The sequence below is a fragment of the Theobroma umbraticum genome, unplaced genomic scaffold, assembly GCF_002168275.2.
Source record: "Theobroma umbraticum cultivar Fairchild unplaced genomic scaffold, ASM216827v3 scaffold_67.0, whole genome shotgun sequence".
In the NCBI taxonomy this organism is placed as follows: Eukaryota; Viridiplantae; Streptophyta; class Magnoliopsida; order Malvales; family Malvaceae; genus Theobroma; species Theobroma umbraticum.
The window spans coordinates 8,318,762-8,337,704 of record NW_018397262.1 but is presented as its reverse complement, the minus strand read 5'-3'; the positions used below and the strand labels follow the sequence as shown (position 1 = coordinate 8,337,704).

The 18,943-nt window shown below is 35.2% G+C and overlaps 4 protein-coding genes across 5 annotated transcripts; 1 reads left to right on the top strand and 3 right to left on the bottom strand.

Annotated features, from left to right (window-relative positions):
• Positions 1 to 1,393: 1,393 nt before the first annotated feature.
• Positions 1,394 to 3,912, bottom strand: FLA1 (FASCICLIN-like arabinogalactan 1). The gene is made up of 2 exons (XM_021432353.2): positions 3,031 to 3,912; positions 1,394 to 2,246 (listed from the first exon to the last, which is right to left on the bottom strand). Exons 1-2 carry the CDS (start codon positions 3,679 to 3,681, stop codon positions 1,659 to 1,661), a joined length of 1,239 nt encoding a protein of 412 aa, XP_021288028.1. The 5' UTR covers positions 3,682 to 3,912; the 3' UTR covers positions 1,394 to 1,658.
• A 5,389-nt stretch (positions 3,913 to 9,301) lies between these two features.
• Positions 9,302 to 10,369, bottom strand: TIC20-V (TIC 20-v-like protein). Its single transcript, XM_021432355.2, has one exon. The coding sequence runs from the start codon at positions 10,219 to 10,221 to the stop codon at positions 9,571 to 9,573; it is 651 nt and encodes a 216-aa protein (XP_021288030.1). The 5' UTR covers positions 10,222 to 10,369; the 3' UTR covers positions 9,302 to 9,570.
• Positions 10,370 to 11,245: 876 nt separating this feature from the next.
• Positions 11,246 to 13,249, top strand: LOC110419349 (Pectin lyase-like superfamily protein). The gene is made up of 4 exons (XM_021432354.2): positions 11,246 to 11,663; positions 11,797 to 12,528; positions 12,651 to 12,789; positions 13,026 to 13,249. Exons 1-4 carry the CDS (start codon positions 11,566 to 11,568, stop codon positions 13,245 to 13,247), a joined length of 1,191 nt encoding a protein of 396 aa, XP_021288029.1. The 5' UTR covers positions 11,246 to 11,565; the 3' UTR covers positions 13,248 to 13,249.
• Positions 13,250 to 13,467: 218 nt separating this feature from the next.
• Positions 13,468 to 18,707, bottom strand: BAM4 (beta-amylase 4). 2 transcript variants are annotated; one of them, XM_021432349.2, is made up of 10 exons: positions 18,427 to 18,707; positions 17,401 to 17,529; positions 16,904 to 17,150; positions 16,283 to 16,503; positions 16,101 to 16,178; positions 15,866 to 16,025; positions 15,334 to 15,587; positions 14,788 to 14,857; positions 13,954 to 14,022; positions 13,468 to 13,636 (listed from the first exon to the last, which is right to left on the bottom strand). In XM_021432349.2, exons 1-10 carry the CDS (start codon positions 18,609 to 18,611, stop codon positions 13,484 to 13,486), a joined length of 1,566 nt encoding a protein of 521 aa, XP_021288024.1. In that variant the 5' UTR covers positions 18,612 to 18,707; the 3' UTR covers positions 13,468 to 13,483. The 2 variants fall into 2 exon arrangements, with proteins under 2 accessions (XP_021288024.1, XP_021288027.1); XM_021432352.2 differs by having other exon boundaries at positions 17,401 to 17,545; positions 18,427 to 18,562.
• Between the last annotated feature and the right edge of the window lie 236 nt (positions 18,708 to 18,943).

Genomic DNA, 18,943 nt, shown 5'->3' with positions numbered 1-18,943 from the left:
CCCTCACCGCTTCCCGGTTACCCTTCCTATGGAGCCCCACCACCACCCCCTTCTCTTCCCACCTATAAAGCACCACCTCCACCACCACGTCCAGGTCAACCCAACAGTCCACCACCTCCGGTACAGTGCTATCACTACCCCCCCTCCAATCCAAATCCATACGTATATCAACCTCTTGACGACCATTCACCTACCCCTTACATGCCCCTCTCCACCATTCCCATTGCAATACTGTTCCTCTCATTTGCTGTTTTATTTTAGCTGATCTATGCACTAATTTTCTAGTTTCGTTTGTAAACCAAAGTACAGAAAAAATCTCCAAAAAAACATTTGTAGTTGTTTGTAATAAAAGTGATGTTAATCGGTTTATTTCAGTTCCTTTATCCTCTGAATCATGTTTCTATGAATCGGTTTGCGGTTTATGCATGTTCCTGAGAGATAGAAAAGTATGCAAGGCTGTGTTTGTCATTTACTAACTTAGATCCCCAAACAGCTTCCTCACTTCACTTTTCAGACAATGCCAAGTATAGGAGAAACTTTATCTTCTCGCAGGGTGCTGCGGTATTTTTCTTCTTTTTATTATATTTTTTCACACTTTGCGTAGACTTATCATATATCTTTGGGCCCATAAGCTTGAGATAACCTTTTTGGATTTCTGAATCAGATTGCATTAATTTAGTTTGGGCTCTATGTGTGTTATTGAACGGTTTCTTCGGTTGGGTTAGATTCCCCCTCCCTTATCGGAAGACCACACTGACATAATTGGGCTTCCTTATCTACATGAATTTTTCCAATATATCGCCTTTTAATGATATTGTAATTAATCATACAATATGTGTTGATACGAATAATTTGAATTTCTCAATACTTGATCGTAATATATTCAAATACCAAATAGCCGTGTCGTTTTCAGTGCTTACGATACCATAATAGGATCGAATATTTTCAGCAGCTAATTAAATACGATACAACATATCAATTCATATAATTTTATGTATTCACGAGTTGAAGGTGCTATATTCTTGATCCCTTATAAATAATGCATGTCTAACTTGTAATAAATTAGAGTATGGTCAGTCCAAACAGTCTTAGGCTTGGACATCCTTTTGTTTTTTATTTGATTTAAATTCAAAGATGAAGATAGGTAAGAGGCAATTTAAACTTTGAAGAAAAATAGGGAAGGGGTTGGTGATTCCACCCTTCATAAATGAGAGATTGTGATTTAGATAAGGGGAGCGTTGAGTGTTTACTTCAAACAAAAACTGAATCATCAAAAACCACTAGACACAAACCTTTAATTGCTATCACCAGACCATAACTGCTTCTTTTTTCTTTTTCTTTTTTTGCATTTACTCTTTATTTGCTATCACCAGACCATAACATCAAACCTTGCTTGGGGTGTGGGGATAAAACCATCATAAAAACAATGTGTATTACTAGATCTACAGTGACAAATGGAAATAACCAAACTTACATCCAGCAAAAAGAAGAAGAGTAGAAAAACCACAAACCTTTGTTTTAACCTAAAATTTGATAACTCATCACACACTAAAACAAATATGAGAAAAAAAAGAGAAAAAGGAAAAAGGAAACTAAGCACACCACTTATTTCTCCGAAATAGAAAAATGAGGAAGACAAAATTAAACCAAGAAATAACTTACACCAACAAAGAGACTAGCAAGAAACTCAAACCAACAGCAGCAAACCTTCCACCTCCAAGACTAGCAGCAGCACTGTCATCATCGGCTGTCTGATCAGCCGGGTCGTCATCCGGTGAATCAGCTGGTGAGTCTGATTCTGATGCCGGTGCTGACTTGGACTTGGATTTGGATCTGGATGCCTTTGGTGCATCTGCTTCCATCTCTGGGGCTGGTGCTGGCGCTGGAGTGGGAGCTGCCTTGAACAACTCACTAGGCATCAGGACCTTGTCGATTGTGTAGATTGCTACTGGCTGCTCGTCGAGCAACGTCCCCGTTATCTTGACGGTGTTAACTTTGGTCTTTAGTGTCACCTCTTCACCCTCGTTTTGCACAGTGATATCAAACTTGCTTGCTCCATCGGTAGCTAGCGTGTTCATGATTCCATTGTTGGATTTCAACATGGATAATGATTGGTACACAGGCACACCGAACAATTCGAGGAAAGACGATTTCTTTGAGGCTGTCAAGTTCTTGTACTTTGGTAAAAAGGCTTTGAATGGATCATCCAGAGGGCAGAACACAGTCAATCCTCCATTAACATTATCCTAGAAGTGAGCATAATAACAGCCTCATTAGTCAAAAATGCTTCACTATAACAATCTACAATAGGAGAAAAATCTAATATAAACACAAGAGATCATGAAGTAACAAACAAGCAGAAAGTCAATAAAATTTACACTACAAAGTACAAACACAATTCACACAGATCTCTTTCCCCTTTCTCAGTACTTCGACCCGAAGAAACATCCCGAAAAAATGCATAACATAAGATTAGATCTCACAACATACTAGCACAAGTGAAAGAACAATGCCTTTCCTTCGAAATCGGTTTCTGGCTTTATGCTATTCCTACAAGCTTCGAACCTAAACATCCTGAAAATGCATAACATGAGAGCAGATTTCACAACAGACTAGCACAAGTTAAGAACAATGCCTTTCCTTGGAAATCGGTTAATGGCTTTATGCTATTACTACAAGCTTCTAACCTAGTTTTCTCCATTGCCATCCCGAACCACTTAAACCTATTCCACTCCATATCTAAGTCAATGTCCAGAACAACAACTGTCTACGTGTTTACTTAATCTGGTTCCCAGTATTCCTCATTAGGCGTAGTGTTATAATCCAGAGCAGAATGCGCAAGTGCTTGTCTCCAAACACACTTTAATGCTCTACAATTTGAAGATTTTGGCATCCAATTAGAAAGAAAGAAAAAACCCAGATCTAGATTTACTTCATCCAAGTCCTTGTCCAGAAAATTCACATAAAAAAGACAAAAAAAATTTGAAATTTTGAAATATTTCAAATCAAAGTACTAAGTTTTCAGCTCACCTCATATGTTCCAATGGCTTCATGGTTTGCTAGAAGAGTATCAGCAAACACTTTACACCCATGAGCTGACATAATCCCAGTAATGTTCAGCTCACTTGGGCCTGGAGTGGGAGCTTCAGCTACAGCAGAAGGCAAGGCCTTGCTGATCTGAATCACAGATATATTGTAAGGAAGTTCCTCAACAGATTTCACAAAGAAAGAATCCAAATTCCCACCATTGTCTTCAGCTCCAAACCCAACTTTCCCACCTTTGAAATCTGTTATGTTGACAAACCCTGCGACCCCTGGAGCCACCCCGGTGGCTTGGAACATGGTGGCTGCCAGTGCAGTGCCATTGGTGATCTGGTGAAGCTTCCTGGCACCGAAGTAGTCGAGGAGGACGTGGAGGGAGAGGATGTTCTTGAGGGTGTAAATGGAAGGGTGTTCAGCTAGGAGAGAAGACATGGCTGCGTTGTCCAGGGCAAGGACAGTGATGGTGGTGCGTCGGTTGATCTCCGAAGCTAAGTGAGTCAGAGTGAGGTAATGGTTGAATGTTGACAAAGATGGGTGCTTTGCTAGTAGACGTGTTACGTTGTGGCCATAAGAGGTTTGGAAGAGCAGAAAAACAGAGAAGAAGAGAAGAAGAAGAACAAGGTATTGTCTCTGCTGCATTGCTGCTGTTCTGTTCTGTTCTGTTTTTCCCTTCTGCGTTCTGCTCTTTTTGATGAAGTGAACGAAGCAGAAAGAAAAAGACACCGATTTGCAGAGGTTTTTTTGTTTAGAGTAAGGTTATAGCCTAGAGCGGGGGAGGACGTGGGTGGGGAAAGAGGCTTAGATTGACGTTAAATTACCAAGGGAGCCACTGTGCTGGTGGGAAAGTGGGGAGCATAGGGAGGACCAGGTTTTAGCATGTGGCTGTGACCTTGTAAGGTTGTTCTACCGTGGCTAAAAGCCAGATAAGGGTTTGTTTGTGGAAACAGGGTTGGATTTTGGTTAAATTACCAAGTGAGCCACTAGACCATGCTTTGGTTTAGAGAGAGAGAGGAAGGGGTTGGTGTGAGTTGGAGTGGGGAAGAAGGAGAGTGACAGTAGAGGAAAGATGAGACACTACAAGGGAAAAATGATTATGTTAAGAGTATTCAGAGGGAAGTAGTAAATGGTGTTGGATTTTGTCACCAATTGCAACTTAAAAAAATGATTTACATTGTCTTGTAGGGCACAATAAACTATGTTTTAGTTCAAGGAAACTGATTTGAATCTAGATAGAGTCAAACTTAAAAACTATGTTTCTCGTTTTTTCGAGATTCTATTAACAAGCAATCTTATAATAATCTGTTAATAAGTATTCTTATAACAATCTTGTATAAATTATACAATAATAATATTCTAATTAATCTTAAAAACAAAATATAATACACCCATCATTCGTCTCAAAATACCCTAGTTTCGAATCTTCTATTTTCTAAGTTATAAGCTAGAAAAGAGTAGAGCAATAATAAGTCACCTAAAAGCATAGCTTAGTTTCAATAATTAAAAGGTACAAGACAAGCTTTTGTGGTTGTAGCTTCTAAAACTTTCAGCAACCATGATCATGTCTTGGGTTGAGCTTTGTGCTTCCAATATGTATTACTTCCATTATATTATTAAGATCGTAATCATGATAAATCAAGATAAATGACTCTAATACCATATAAGAAAAATAGTGAACCCTAATATTGAGTATAGATCAAGGTGTTGTATGGACATTATATTAAAATGGCAATAAAAAAATGATGGTAGGCAATTGCGTGTAGATGGTAAGCTCTGCCAGCGAAAAAGGGGGGGTGCAAAAGAAGGAAAAGAGAGAGAGAGAGATTGGGGGAATAAATCAAAATGGAAGATTTGGGGTTTGAGTAAAGGAGGAGAAGGAGACAGGTCACGTGCTGTTAGCAGCTCTGTCATCAGATGTCCCAAAGGCATTTTCTTTTAAAAGCAATTCATTAAATTATACACTATAAACCATTTTGCAAGCATAGAATATATATCTATATATATATATATATATAAATTCACATAATCATGACAAAAAAATAGATCTACATGTCTATTAATTCACATGATTACGTACTAACGATTTAATGTTTCAGTTATTAAAATATAAAAATTTAATGAATTGTATTACTTATTCCTTTTATCTTTGTTCTGTTGTCAAATTTTTTTTAAAAAAATATTTTAAAAATGAAGCAGTTTTTAAATATTTAATATAATATCTGAAAAAAAATAAATAAAAATAAATATTTAAAGAAGATAAGAATATTTCATCCGAACTATTACTAAAACGACAGTGGGAAATTTTCTCAAGTATTCTTTCAGATGCTTCTAATGCAAACTTTTTTTTGTTACATAGTTTTTCTTAAAATGAAATTATTATTTAGGATTTTTTTTAACATAATTTCGTGTTAATCACACCAATCATTGGTGGTCGATATTGTTGATTCCCAACAATATGGATCCATCTCCACCGTCAGATTGAACATCAGTGCCGAATTCGGCTGTCGGCGCAGGATCAAGATGGCCACGACTTTCACGAGTAAATAACCGGTCAATGTTGTGGCATTCTCGTAGTTCGATCCGAAGGAAGAGGGCATTTTGATAAAACGAGAGGGACTTGAGTTAAGTTAATATGTGGGGCCAATGCTTCGTGCTCCGAAAACAGCCAGGCTGGAAAATGTTCTATGAGGTGTCGCCACGTGGACGCAAAGTCAGAGGCTTCGTGACGTTAGCCATAACCCCTCCACCGACAATGGGCTTCACGGCTTAGTTGTATGCACGATGAAAATTTTCGATAGGTACTTAGCAACATTTCACTGTTATTTGGGTAAAAATAAATCAAGTATTGATTTTGTGATTGTTTGTTTTTATTTAATTTATTTTTAAAATAAATATTAAATCAAATAAGATTTTAAAAAAATTATTTAAAAAAAGAGTATTTTTAAAAAATAAAATTTTTAAAAAAAGTTTAAATAAAAGTTTCACCAAAGAGTTTTTAAAAAAAAAAATTATTTTTTTAAAAAATACTACTTTCTCTCAATTAATCTCCCTCTCCTTTCCTTCCCTATGCAAATCAATCTCCTCTAATAAAAAATCACGATCTTCCTCTTTTTTATCTCTTTACAAAATTATATTCAAGTACTATTTAAAATTTTTTTCTTTTTTCATCAAAAAATATAATACTATTATTATTACATAAGTTTAAGAGTTATTTGATTTTTTTATTAAATTTTTTTAATTTTTAACATCTGAAATCTTATAAACTTGTTTTGTTATTATTTATTAAATGATTAATGATGACATAGATGCCCATTATAATAATTTTAATTAAAATTATAAATTATATAAATTATTTTACCAACAGTTTATCAAACAATTTTAACTTAGTTTTAAAAATTATTATTTTTCATCAAAATTTCATAATAACTTCTAAAATAAAAAAAAATCAGATAAACTTTTAATCTTGTTGCTGTGAGAGCACTAGAGAGTTGAAAATCGATTAAAATATTTTGATTTACACTTAATATTATATAGTAATAGAGTTAAAATTTCATATTTAAAAGATAAAGATATATTGTATAAAATAATCTTATTAGAAATTTGATAATTTAAAAATAAAATTCTTAAAAAATTAAAATATATTCTCAAAATTTAAAATTAAAAAAAAAAAAAACAAGTCTTTTATTCGATCCTTTTCTTCTAACACTGATGCTATGAACTACTTACTTACGGTGACCCGTAATGCCAGTATCCATCCTTGTATTGATAATCTTTGGTGGCAGTACCAATCCATGTATTGGTAATTAGATTAAAGCTCCTTTCATCGTGACCACTATGAAATTGAGTTTTCTTTTTCAAAAAGTTTACAAAGCTTGAAATATTTAAGATTGATTAAAACCCTACATAGGTAGAATATCAAAAAAATTCATTTCTTAACAAATGACATAAAATAAGTAAAAGAATAATAATCCCAATTTATTTATTTTTTTTTATAAATTCATTTAAACTATTACTATTATTTATTTTTTGCATGCATGACAATGCAAGGCAAGTAATACCTTGGATAGTTTTTATTTTCGATATTTTTTGCGAATATGAAGGTAAGGTGTCATGTCTCCTTTTATGTAATCTATTTTATTAATTAATAAAATTTTAATAAAATAACTGAACCCTACAAGAATTTTCAGCATAAAAAAAATAATCAATTAAGATTTAGTTTCTCCCATACCAAAAGTGAGGAAGAACTAAAGGAATATTACAAATATATATCCAACACCATGATTGGGAAAAAAAATCAATATTATAATTTATATTCATGAGGAGACAAGCCAATGATTAAATAACTTCTATAGTATGTTTTTGTTTTTTTAAATTGAATGATGGCTACAAGTTTTGAGGTATGCCTCATCCACCTACTACAATAATGTTTTTCAATTGAATAATGGCCAAGCAAGCCTATAGTTAGAAAATGCAAACCCCCAATTCAAATTTCAAAATCAACCAACCAAATTAAATTTAATATACTATGTATTTAATTGTAAACAAATAAATAAATAAACCCCATGAAACATTGCCTATGTCTTGTTTCTATTTCATGGTAGAAGGCAGCAACCAAATGGAAAATCGGCATTAAAGAATCAGAGAGGAGGGACCAAAACAGATCTAAGAACAAAGAACAGGCATAAATATATCATAAAGTTTGCACTTTATGAATCATTGAATCATAATTGATGTATAACCATAAAGTGTTTGCGGTTCATGTTGCTGAAATCTTATATGCTGATGGAAATAATAAAGAAATCAAATCCCTACCTTCCTCCAACCAAACCAAATAAGAGATACATAACATCAAAAGTTTGACTTAGATTTGATGTTGAAAGTATGAATTGGACGCCATTAAGTTTCTAATTTGAAACATTAGTTTTGTTTATATTATGGTATAAGTGGTTGGTAGGGCCCACCCAATGGTAAACCAATAGTTTCCATACACGTGTTCTTGATCAGATCCACCGAAATGTTGATACTGACTAGTGTATGAACCCTAATTGTCAAAGTAGAATAATCAGATAATTGGGTGATTTCCCCAATTTAATTTTTCTAGTACTTTCATTCTAGTTCATGAAATCCCTAAGCAGAGCTTGAAACAAAATCAATATGAACATTCCAACATACCAACAAAGGAGATGATGCCGGACAAAACTAGGTTCAAATGACATCTAAATCTTTGACTAAATGAAATAGAAAAATGGGAAAGATGACAATTTTCTCACATGGCTAATGTGTGACTTTATATATGGAAATCAAGGAATCATGTTAAGGATTTGAGATATGCTAAAGAATCTTATATATTATTTAAATTGACAGGGAAAGAACGAACTTTGGAAAGAGACTTCATTGACAATAATCTCTGGGTTTTTTGTTTTGTTTGGAGGATGGCAAAGAAAAAAGGAGAGAAAGAAAGTTTAATCTAATGGTTTAGCTATAAAGTAAGAAAGTGATTATAAAGCTTGATCAAAGTAATTTTGCTAGTAAATAGTAAATAGAAATCAAAGTGACTCCAGGAATTAAAAGGGCTGGCGGCTACCTCTTTTTCCTTTTGGGTCAAGACTCTTGGATGTTGTTGCGCCAGGTCCAACAACAATGGGCATTCAACCCAGATCTATGGGGTTTGATTGAAAAAACTTACCTTTTTAGATGGGCTTTCTTGATGCTCTACCATGAACAACAATCTCTTTTCAAGGCCTTGACAGCCAGAAAAGCAAACTTAAGAGGAAGTTCTTCTCTAGAAACACACTCTTGTTCTTTCTACTTAAGATTTTCAATTTTTGAGGCATCCTAATTCTAGACAAGTTTTGCAACAACTAGAAATCCAGTTCTTCACTCATGTTCGTCATTATGATTCCACGAGCATAATGATTTAAAGCTTCTAGTCATTATGCAAAAGAAAGTTTCAATGGCCAATGTGCTAGCATTTTTTGCAAGCTCTGTTTCAATTTTGGTTCAAAAAAGAAAGGGCGAGAAAGTATGTTGGTGAGGAACGTTTGAGTATTCCACAGTACTAGAATAAATATAAAAAGACTATGCAATGCCAGAAGAAAAACAAAGCAACTATGAAAGAGCAAGAAGAGTGTCAAACCTTACCAGAATCTATAGGAAAATGGGCTTATATGGAGTAACATGCACGAAGGAGAGATGGGTTCTGAATATGCAATCATCCAAGTTTGGCAGTGTTGCAAATTTGCCAGTCTACAATTCAATAATCTTATCAAACATTATCTATCAATAAAAGAACAAACGAATAATCTTATCAAACATTAATACCAGCCATCAAATGTATGAAGAGTAAAGAAAACCAACAATCATTGACTGAATTCATAATTTTTTTTTTTTCAGACAGAACATAGAACAATAATGACAGCATCTGATGTACATCTTTCCTTCTCTTTTGGCCAAGTAAATCAAGATGCCAAATTTTCTAACACTTAAATCTCGGTCTAAACAACAATTGATTAGCAGAATCAGATAAGGCCATCAAAGAACTTGCCTATCAGCAGCTTCAGCGACAATTGGCAATCTTGGCAACTGCCCGAACAAGCAAGAAGAGGAACCATAAATCAAACAAACCAAAAGGAACAAAAACACAGTGCTATCCAGGCTCATCACCAAATCCAAACCCAACCCATCTCTTGGATTAAAAGTCCTCTCCAAGAGATCAGGAAAAATCAACAAAACATCAAGCACGATAGCCTGCATAGTGTTAAACCTCACATACCTACTAAACTTTGGATTCCTAACAACCACAAAGTACAAAGTTAAGAACACTAAAAACCCATTCAAAGGAAAGCTTTTGAACACTTTTATAGCAGGGAAGAGTGGTTGCATAAGCACTTGAATTGGAGTGAACTGCGTTATAACATACTTACCATACTGTATGCCATCAAAGAAGGGATAAAAATAACATATTGCCGAAATTAGCCTGTCAGGGCCATCAGCTGAGTCATCACCTTTAGCTTGGGCTATGAAACGTTCTCTTCTTGTTGGGTTATTTTTTTGCTTGGGAAAGTTTGTTAATGTGAAAAAAGATGGATGCTTTTTGAGAGATGAAAGTGAAGTGGAGTAATAGGTTTTCTGAGATAAGGATAGAGGAGTTGGTGGTGAAGAGAGAGGATTGAATAAAAGCATCCTGCTTTCGAAGATCTTTGGGTATTTTAGGATGTAAAGTGGAGATCTTGTGAAAGCTTAGGGTACAGAGGGAAAAAGAGAGGAGAAGAGGGGAGGAAAGGATATGAAAGGCCTTGGCTATTGCGCCTATTGCCTTATAGATGAGCCAAGGATGTCTGCCTCCCTGAAATGAGATAAATTTCGGGAAAACGAAAATGGTCAACGTATTTGTGAAGACAAAAAGATCTATTTTACACTACTAATATCTATTATTCATTTAAAATCATGTTATAATTATTTAAATGATTAAGAAAAAATATCAAATATTTCTCTTGGATTATTCTAAGATAAAAAAGACTGTTTAGGATCTTGACATAATATTATGTTTGAGAAAATAAAAGAGTTTTTCAGTGATTTTTTTATTCATAAAAGCAGAGATTCCAACTTTATTTTTCGAGACAGATCAATTATTCAATCAGATGCTTGAATGTAATAACATGTCATTTAATTTTAGATCTCACAATAGGCAACAGAATAATTCGGACATAAAGAGCAACTACTTTTCTTTACAATGAATAAATGTTCATCACTATTACTAGCAGTACTTACTAATATTCACCACTGCAGACGTAGAGATCGAGATTAATTCATTATTCTTTGATATATACTATATGCTTTTGTACAATAGTTTAAAAGACATTATTTTCTAGAATTATTACATATTTTTTCCATTAAACTCCTAATAATATTTTAATTTTTGATTTATACTTAAATAAATTTTTTATTTTAATAAAAAATTAATTATCATCAAATTTAATTTCAATTAACATTTTGTATTCAATTGATATACAATTGACGCAGCCGATGTATATGACTACATTAGAACCATGTCAAGTTGTCAGATGATATATCACATGGACATAAAATTTAAAAATTTATTTAAACACAATAAAAAAGAAAAACTTAATTACAAAAATGTCATAGTACAAGAGCTTTTCTATGTAAGCCTAAATGATAATGTAGACGCATTTACTTTAAAAGACAAATTTCCTGCTCCATTACACCCCGACAATATACTGATGAAAAAACTACTAATGCCAACATAAACCAGGCTCGATGATTTCAATGTTGTAAAGCCTACAAAAACCACTCAAAATAAACAGAAAGAAAGCACTATGAACCTAACTATTCGGTCGCCATTTACAGCCGATGCTCTTCCTTCTCAGAAAGCAAAGATCAAGGCGGCTAGCCACATGGAAAAACTAACCAGCTTTTCACAGCATCATTCAATTCCTAGACCTTATATATCCACACATTTGGGTCATCCCTATGTTGTAGTTCTAGCAGAAGCTTCCTGTTCATGAGATGCCGACATTATACCTCTTCTCCCTAGTCATATTCTTACATGCTGCCTCAACATTCTCAAGACATCTACCCGAGGAGGTATCAGAAGCAGCAGGAAGGTAAGCCCTTCCTCCGGCTAGCTTCATTTTCGACCTAGTGATCTCAATTTCTCGAATTTTTGTACCTTCTTTAGTTCTAAAGCTCCTGTTTTCTGACTGGTTTAGAGTTTTCTATGTTACGGCATATAAACAGGTACTACTCAACAACCCAGTTGGACAGGGAACAATGCAGAACTGGTAACCCTATGGATGACTGCTGGAGGTGTGACCCAGAATGGGACACCAACCGGAGACGGCTAGCTGATTGTGCAGTTGGGTTCGGGAAAAGTGCTATTGGGGGAAGAGATGGCGAAGTTTATGTAGTAACAGATTCTGATAATGATGATCCCGTAAATCCTACTCCAGGCACACTTCGTCATGCTGCCATTCAAGAAGAACCTCTATGGATCATCTTTGATCATGACATGGTCATAAGCCTAAATGAACAACTGCTGATCAACTCATACAAGACCATCGACGGGAGAGGACATGATATCCAAATAGCACACGGACCATGCATAACCTTGCACAATGTGAGTAACGTCATCATACATAATATCTACATACATGACTGCTTACCTTCAGGATACGCCGCAGTGTGGGATCCATCACTGCAATACACAAGTGGTGGATCCGATGGGGATGGGATCTCAATATTCAGCTCGAGGGATGTGTGGATTGATCACTGCACACTTGCAAATTGTTATGATGGGCTAATTGATGCAACGTATGGTTCAACAGCGATAACAATCTCTAACAACTATATGCTACATCACAATGAAGTCATGCTCATGGGTCATAGTGATGAGTTCCTTGATGACAAGAACATGCAAGTAACCATTGCCTTCAATTACTTTGGGGAAGGCCTGGTTCAGCGAATTCCCAGGTAGCATTCACCTACACCTACACCTATAGCAATATGCATACACAAAGTATAGCATGATGTATGCTTCATCATCAACAATTTAGAGCTATAAAAACTATAAACATATTGCCAAAATGTTTCAGATGTAGGCATGGGTACTTTCATGTCGTCAACAACGTATACAGTGGTTGGGAGATGTATGCAATTGGTGGAAGTGCCAGCCCAACAATCAATAGCCAAGGGAATGTCTACATAGCATTAGACAACAATTCTACAAAGGAGGCAAGTTTCTCTACCCAAATGTAGCTACACTAACTCCATCCATTATATGAAATAGCAAGCCCAACATAGGCCTAGAACATATAAGAGCAAGAAGATAGAGGAAAAATCTTATGAAAAACTGGCTATCCTTTCAGTTAAAATATCTAAGATAAATTTTGAATACCATGTACCTCAACCTCTTCAAATATGTACTCCATAAGCTTCCATGTGTTCTCAATAATATATTTTTTAATCAGGTGACAAAACATGAGAACTCATTAGATGAAGAGTGGAAGAGCTGGAATTGGAGATCAGAAGGAGATATGATGCTCAATGGTGCTTTCTTCACACCTTCTGGAGAAGAAGCTTCAGCAAGTTACATAAAAGCATCAAGCATGGCCGCAAAACCAACTTCACTTCTAACAAAGACGGCTCAATATGCTGGAAGTCTAAGTTGCCAAGTAGGACAAGCGTGCTAATATCTAGCCAACCAAATTTTCTACTTGTCTATACCTTTGGTTATTTTTGGATTTATTTTCCAACATCTCGAAAATTTCAAAGCTGGACTGAATGACGTAAAGATGAATAACTGATATGAAAAGGCTGCAAAAGCTTTTGCAATTCCCTTTCTCCCCCTAGTCAGGATAAAAAATAAGGTAGGGGAAGGGAGATCTTAATTAGCTTAGTAAAATTGTTAGACGGTTGAAACAATATATTACAAATCTGTGCTCATCATTCTAACAAAAGGTACAAAGTTATTCCAATTTTCAACCCTAAAAATACTTTCATTCATTCTGAAATAAGTAAATGACCTTACAACTTCTGCCTGGGAATGGTAACAGTTTGAATGAATTTTCCATAGTCCAGTCTGCAAGAATTTAAGAGAGAGTGCAAGTATGGGTTATGTTAGTAAAGAAAATCCTGGCAAAAGAAGATAAAGTTAAAGAAAAAGATGAACAGTTGAGAAGAAAATTGCAGAGTACTAAACAAGATAACGCTAAAATAATTGCAAAACCTTGTGCTAATATATGTAAATGAGGTGAAGCACCAGGGTTACCTTGGTTGAAAGAGCTAAGAGCCATCACAAGTACCATATTAATCATTACCAGAAAAACAATTAAATTATCAAATCCTGTTATGAAGCTAAAGGTAGACAAGAGTCTGTCAACATAGAATGACACTTACCCTGTCTAGTCGTTCAGTTGTATTTCTTCCAATCAAGTTAATTATCCTCTTCTTTGAGACGGACTGTATCTGCAGTGGAAACTCGGAAGAAGGTCAAAGAAATTAGTGTTTAGCAAAAGCACACAAATGAGACAAGTTGCACTTGAATTTCACACTCTTTAGCAGTTAAATCTCATACCATATAGTTCTTAAACAACCTCATTCAACTTCTTTATAAGGGGTAACAAGAGTATTTCCCCTATAGAGATTACAACCAAGTCCAAAGAGGACAGTAAGTGAAACATAATTGTTTCAAAATCTTGTATCCTAGGAGAAACTTCAAGGCATTTCATGATTATACAAAATGTCTGGGGAGGAATTAGGCTTTGAGGGTTACATTGATTATGATAAATATAACATGTTAGTTCAGTTCCCTTTTTCTTTTTATCTTTTAGGCTACAGGGTGGGGTGCAGGCGAAGTGATGTTGACACTGCCACTAGCATGCCTGCCCATTAAGCCCTAATAAATACACTGAACCAGGCCCACTCACTACAAAATTACGGAGATCGAAGAATATTATCATTTTCCTTTTTCAAAGGAGCATATCTGAGAGGCTACACATGTAACATATTTAGCTAAATAACAGATAGCAGCAAATTATAACATCATAGTTCACAATAAGGCACGTTACCATCATTGGAACTATATGAATAAACTTCTTTAATCAGTTAAAAAATTCAGATAAAAGAACACTCTGTTGGTAGATTTAAGCAGCTAAAATTGCATCAACTAAAATCACAAATTTGATGATAAAAAAGAAAAGGAAAATTTGTAACTAAAGTGATAACTCATGCCTGTTTCAGTAATCCTTCAGGACTGCAAAGAAATGTTGGTGGGGTTTCACTGTCCATCATCTCTAAGCAGCTGCAGGAGAGAGTTAAAGAATGAAAATGCCGGAAGATGTATGACAAAGTATCTATGAAAAGGCTATTATTGTGATCACAAACATCATACATGCATGAACTTAGATAAGAGGGGGTAGACAATGAAATAGCACAGAATTTCAACGTAGAAGAACAAGGCAAACATAAATGATATTGATGTGTTTGCTACTCCCAAAGCATCTAATAGTTCATCCAATAAATTTTAACCTCAAGATTTGATCAACTCAAAAAAGAAATAAGTCAACTGGTTTCAAACTTTCTAGAAAATAAAGTTCCAAGCAGGAGATTCACAAGGTGGGTTTTTCAGAAGATTCAAAGCCTTCATGTCTATCAGTTAACAATTCTAGTTCTTGGGCAAGTATCAGTCATTAAATGAATAATGCATTCCAAACAAAACTGATCTAGGTAAATAAGACAAAAGGAAAAAAAGGAACTAAATGGAGATAAAACTCTCACGGTATGTGCAAAGCAGCTCCATGGCGAGACAACACTGATAAGACAGGATCATAACCATCCCTGAGAGCAGTGTTATAGTAACCAGCAGTAAGTTCAGCAGGGTGTGATACAGTCTGGTACCACCAATAAATTCCACCAATTTTAGCCACCAACGTAACAGAAGTTTGCTCATTTTCTTGATATTTCTTCAGTATCTTTGCTGCCTTTGCAAGAATGGCATCTGCATGACAAATCAGCCTACCACTGTACCATTCCTGCAAAAGATCATTCCAAAGTCTGGTTTTCTAGATTCTTGACAATGCATCAGATTAAACTCAGTCACATACTTCTGTATTGCACAATATCTTGTCGATGCATCAAACTGAAACAGATAGTTTTGACTCCTTCTAAATTAATATATTGTAGCAGCACAAATAGTGCATGCTTAAAAACCAGTGTGTGAATGTTCTAGAAGATTAATCTACCAAAATCTACAGAAAACTTTGTCAGACAGAAATCTGGGGTGAAATATTAACAGATAAAGCATACATACCAGGAAGAAACGACCATAATCAGATCGAAAGCTTTCCTGTCCCTCTTCAAAAAAGGGCACCCCTGATGGAAGGCTGTTGTAACAGCCAGCATTCTGCGGCCCTCTGTTGCCCCATTGAGGCTTTCCTTCTCGGCATGCAGCCAACTTCAAGTCCTCCATCCTGAAAGCAGAACTATCTTTAGAATACTGAAACAACTGAGTTTGCATCACAGGATGAAAGAAACTTTACACCTACATGTACTTATCATAGCACTGGAATTCACCAATGCCGGGGAATTTCCATCTACCATCACCAAAAGGATGAGCAGGATACCTGCACTAAGAAAATAATGCAATGGCTTCACAATTATGTTTCAACAATAACTTCACAGTTTGAACGAAAAGAGGGAAATGAATGATGTAAGAACTATACAGTACCTAAGTTCTCCAGAAGGACCCAGACCAATGCTTATTTCTTCAATTACACTTCCAATATAGGATTCAAATTTGTTAACAAAACTAAGCATGAAGTCTTCATAACATTGGAGGGCAGTCCGGCCGGATAACAGAGGAACTTCGTCCACCCCTAGTGTAAGATAATCATTGTTGGAGAAGCCATGTCGATCTCGATAGTATATATCTTTATTTGCATCACCAATCTGAGGATCAAAAAGGTATTAATTAGCAGTACTTTAGCTGTAACAATAATCATAATACAAACAAGGTCCTCTTTATATATTTTTTATCTGGTAACCTTTTCAATGGAGCAGCTTCATATAGATTGGAGACTGAATGCAGTCTTACCTATAGAATTAAAGTAGTAGATTGCCTACACAAGGGATTAGCGGTTGAGGAAAAATAAATAATAGGCAGACTCGAATATATTTTTCCATTCTAATATATTACATTCCCATTGGTGGATTGGATAGCAAAATTCCTACCAGTCTAATGAATTGCAGCAAAACTATTAGTAAAAACAGTTAAATGACCATACATCAATGGTGCAAATTATCACTCAGTTTGCAACTATATATAACAGTAATAAGTAAACAGCCATACCTCCAAAATCCACAGTGGAAGACTCACACCCCCTTTTCCATTAGATGAGTGAATGTTTGAGTGAAAAGACAAAGCAACATGCAACTTCAGCCCTGAATCAGATATCAGTTTAAAAAGCTCTTCATATAGAGACCAATTGTAGTCAAAAGGAGAAAATCGCTCCACGATTCCCCAGCACACCTCAACTCCAATTCCATGAACACCTGCCAACTTGAGCGCTTTTAGAGATACAGTTAAGGCCTTGATTCTGAAACAACAAAGACGAACACAAAAGGAATTTTATTTTCAAAAGCAAAACAGGACATAATACCTACGATTTAAGACATCAAAAGAGAAAAAGTTGGACCCGATGACATGGTCATGTTAGTTAGGACAAAGATGATCATACTCTCCTTATTTTGGATAAGCATGAGGAACAAATTGAGTCTGCCTCTCTTTTAGGAATGCTGAATATATAATATAGTAATAATCGAGCAGATTTAAGGCCAAAACCTTACTTTCTAATTCTTGGACTCCCAGAAGCATCAACAGCAAATGTGTCCACAGGCATCATTACAAAAATAGGCACCCTCTTATCTTTTGATGATTTCAGTATCGTGGATCTTGACTTCTCTCGAGCATCCATGCTGCAAGATATTGATGCTAAAACATCAGGGTAAGGTATAAAAATCAGCAAAAGGAGAAATAAAAAAGCCACACAATTTCTAAATTTTTGCTACTTTGCTAAGTGATACATCCACCATCACAATCCAAGCAACCTAAGAAGGTACTTCTAGGGACAGAGACAACACCTTTTCCAGGAAACTAAAATGAATATGAAGAAGTAAAATGGAACATAGAAACACTTATTCAGCCACAGCAAACTTAAGCTTACTTCACTATAAACATCAGCTTTGTTTTCAAAGAAAATCCTATCCTAACTACTGGAAGTCAGTTTAAGAAATTATTTTCCATCCTTCTCCTCGCAGTGCCGTAATTTCGGATACTAACAATACTCAAGCAGAATTTCTTTTCCTAATCACCGATTGGCTACGTCTATAACAACCAAACGCAGTGTGACTACATAGACAGTAAAAGGCATTGCAAATGTTGACTATTATTTCTCTTAATCTTTATCATTTTGAAATTTTACTTTCTTTCCTTCTTTCTCTGATCGCTCTATCTCTCTTCTGATTCACTAAATTCTTATAAATTTTCATCTAATTTAATATTTCAGCTCTAACGGAAACTGATTTTGATTTCTATCGATTCAAAAATGTCCGTATTCTCTTCTTTTAACGCCAGCTTAATATCAAATGTAATGTACAGCTCAAAGATACGGAAACTTCAAAATCTTCTCATAAATTAACGAACAAGCTTCCAATTCAGCTCTTCGATTATTAAAAACTAATAAAAACAATAAATAAATAAACATTAGGCAAAATAATTCAAGCACGGATATCCAAATTTTCATTTTGTATCATTTTCTCGTTAACCAAACAGGAAAGAGAGAGAGAGATGAGATGAAAATGTGATGCGCCGACCTCAAAATGCGATGTTTACCAGCAACCGATCGCCATTTACTACGAAAGAAGCCATTTCTGAATATGCGGATCGCCGAAAGGTTTCGGAGAAGAAACTCTCGCGTTTTCGTTGATTCGCGATCGAAGCTCACTTCTGCGTTCACAGTGTAGTAGAAGCCTCCTCTGCCTCCGCACTTGCACGCCATTTTTCTTTTTCTGTTTTTTTTTTCTTTTTTCTCATCAATTCTCTGGCTTTCGAAGGAGAAATAGCAAAAAAGAATAATTGTGAAAGGCGATTTTTCCTTTTTATTCTCTTTTTTTAAAAAAAAAGAAGAATTCTGATCTTTTTATTTTACGCAAGTTTTGCAGCCATGCCCCTGAAGTTCACTAAATTATTGAAAAAAGCTAGCATAATTTACTATCTAATTTGGTTAATTGCTTCACAGCTGAAATTGACAACTAGTAGAGAATTCATTAATTTGGAATTACCGGAATCAGTGTATATAATAAGTAGTAGTCTTACTATTCCAATCCTATC

Excerpts from the sequence above, each read along its gene's own strand:
- FLA1 (XM_021432353.2), bottom strand. The coding sequence starts at position 3,681 with ATGCAGCAGAGACAATACCTTGTTCTTCTTCTTCTCTTCTTCTCTGTT. Across the intron at positions 2,247-3,030 it reads AAGCCATTGGAACATATGAG|GATAATGTTAATGGAGGATT; the intron begins GTGAGCTGAAAA and ends GCTCACTTCTAG.
- TIC20-V (XM_021432355.2), bottom strand. The coding sequence starts at position 10,221 with ATGCTTTTATTCAATCCTCTCTCTTCACCACCAACTCCTCTATCCTTA.
- LOC110419349 (XM_021432354.2), top strand. The coding sequence starts at position 11,566 with ATGCCGACATTATACCTCTTCTCCCTAGTCATATTCTTACATGCTGCC. Across the intron at positions 11,664-11,796 it reads GTATCAGAAGCAGCAGGAAG|GTACTACTCAACAACCCAGT; the intron begins GTAAGCCCTTCC and ends GCATATAAACAG. Across the intron at positions 12,790-13,025 it reads ACAACAATTCTACAAAGGAG|GTGACAAAACATGAGAACTC; the intron begins GCAAGTTTCTCT and ends TTTTTTAATCAG.
- BAM4 (XM_021432349.2), bottom strand. The coding sequence starts at position 18,611 with ATGGCGTGCAAGTGCGGAGGCAGAGGAGGCTTCTACTACACTGTGAAC. Across the intron at positions 16,179-16,282 it reads GGTCCTTCTGGAGAACTTAG|GTATCCTGCTCATCCTTTTG; the intron begins GTACTGTATAGT and ends TTCTTAGTGCAG. Across the intron at positions 13,637-13,953 it reads CAACTGAACGACTAGACAGG|ACTGGACTATGGAAAATTCA; the intron begins GTAAGTGTCATT and ends AAATTCTTGCAG.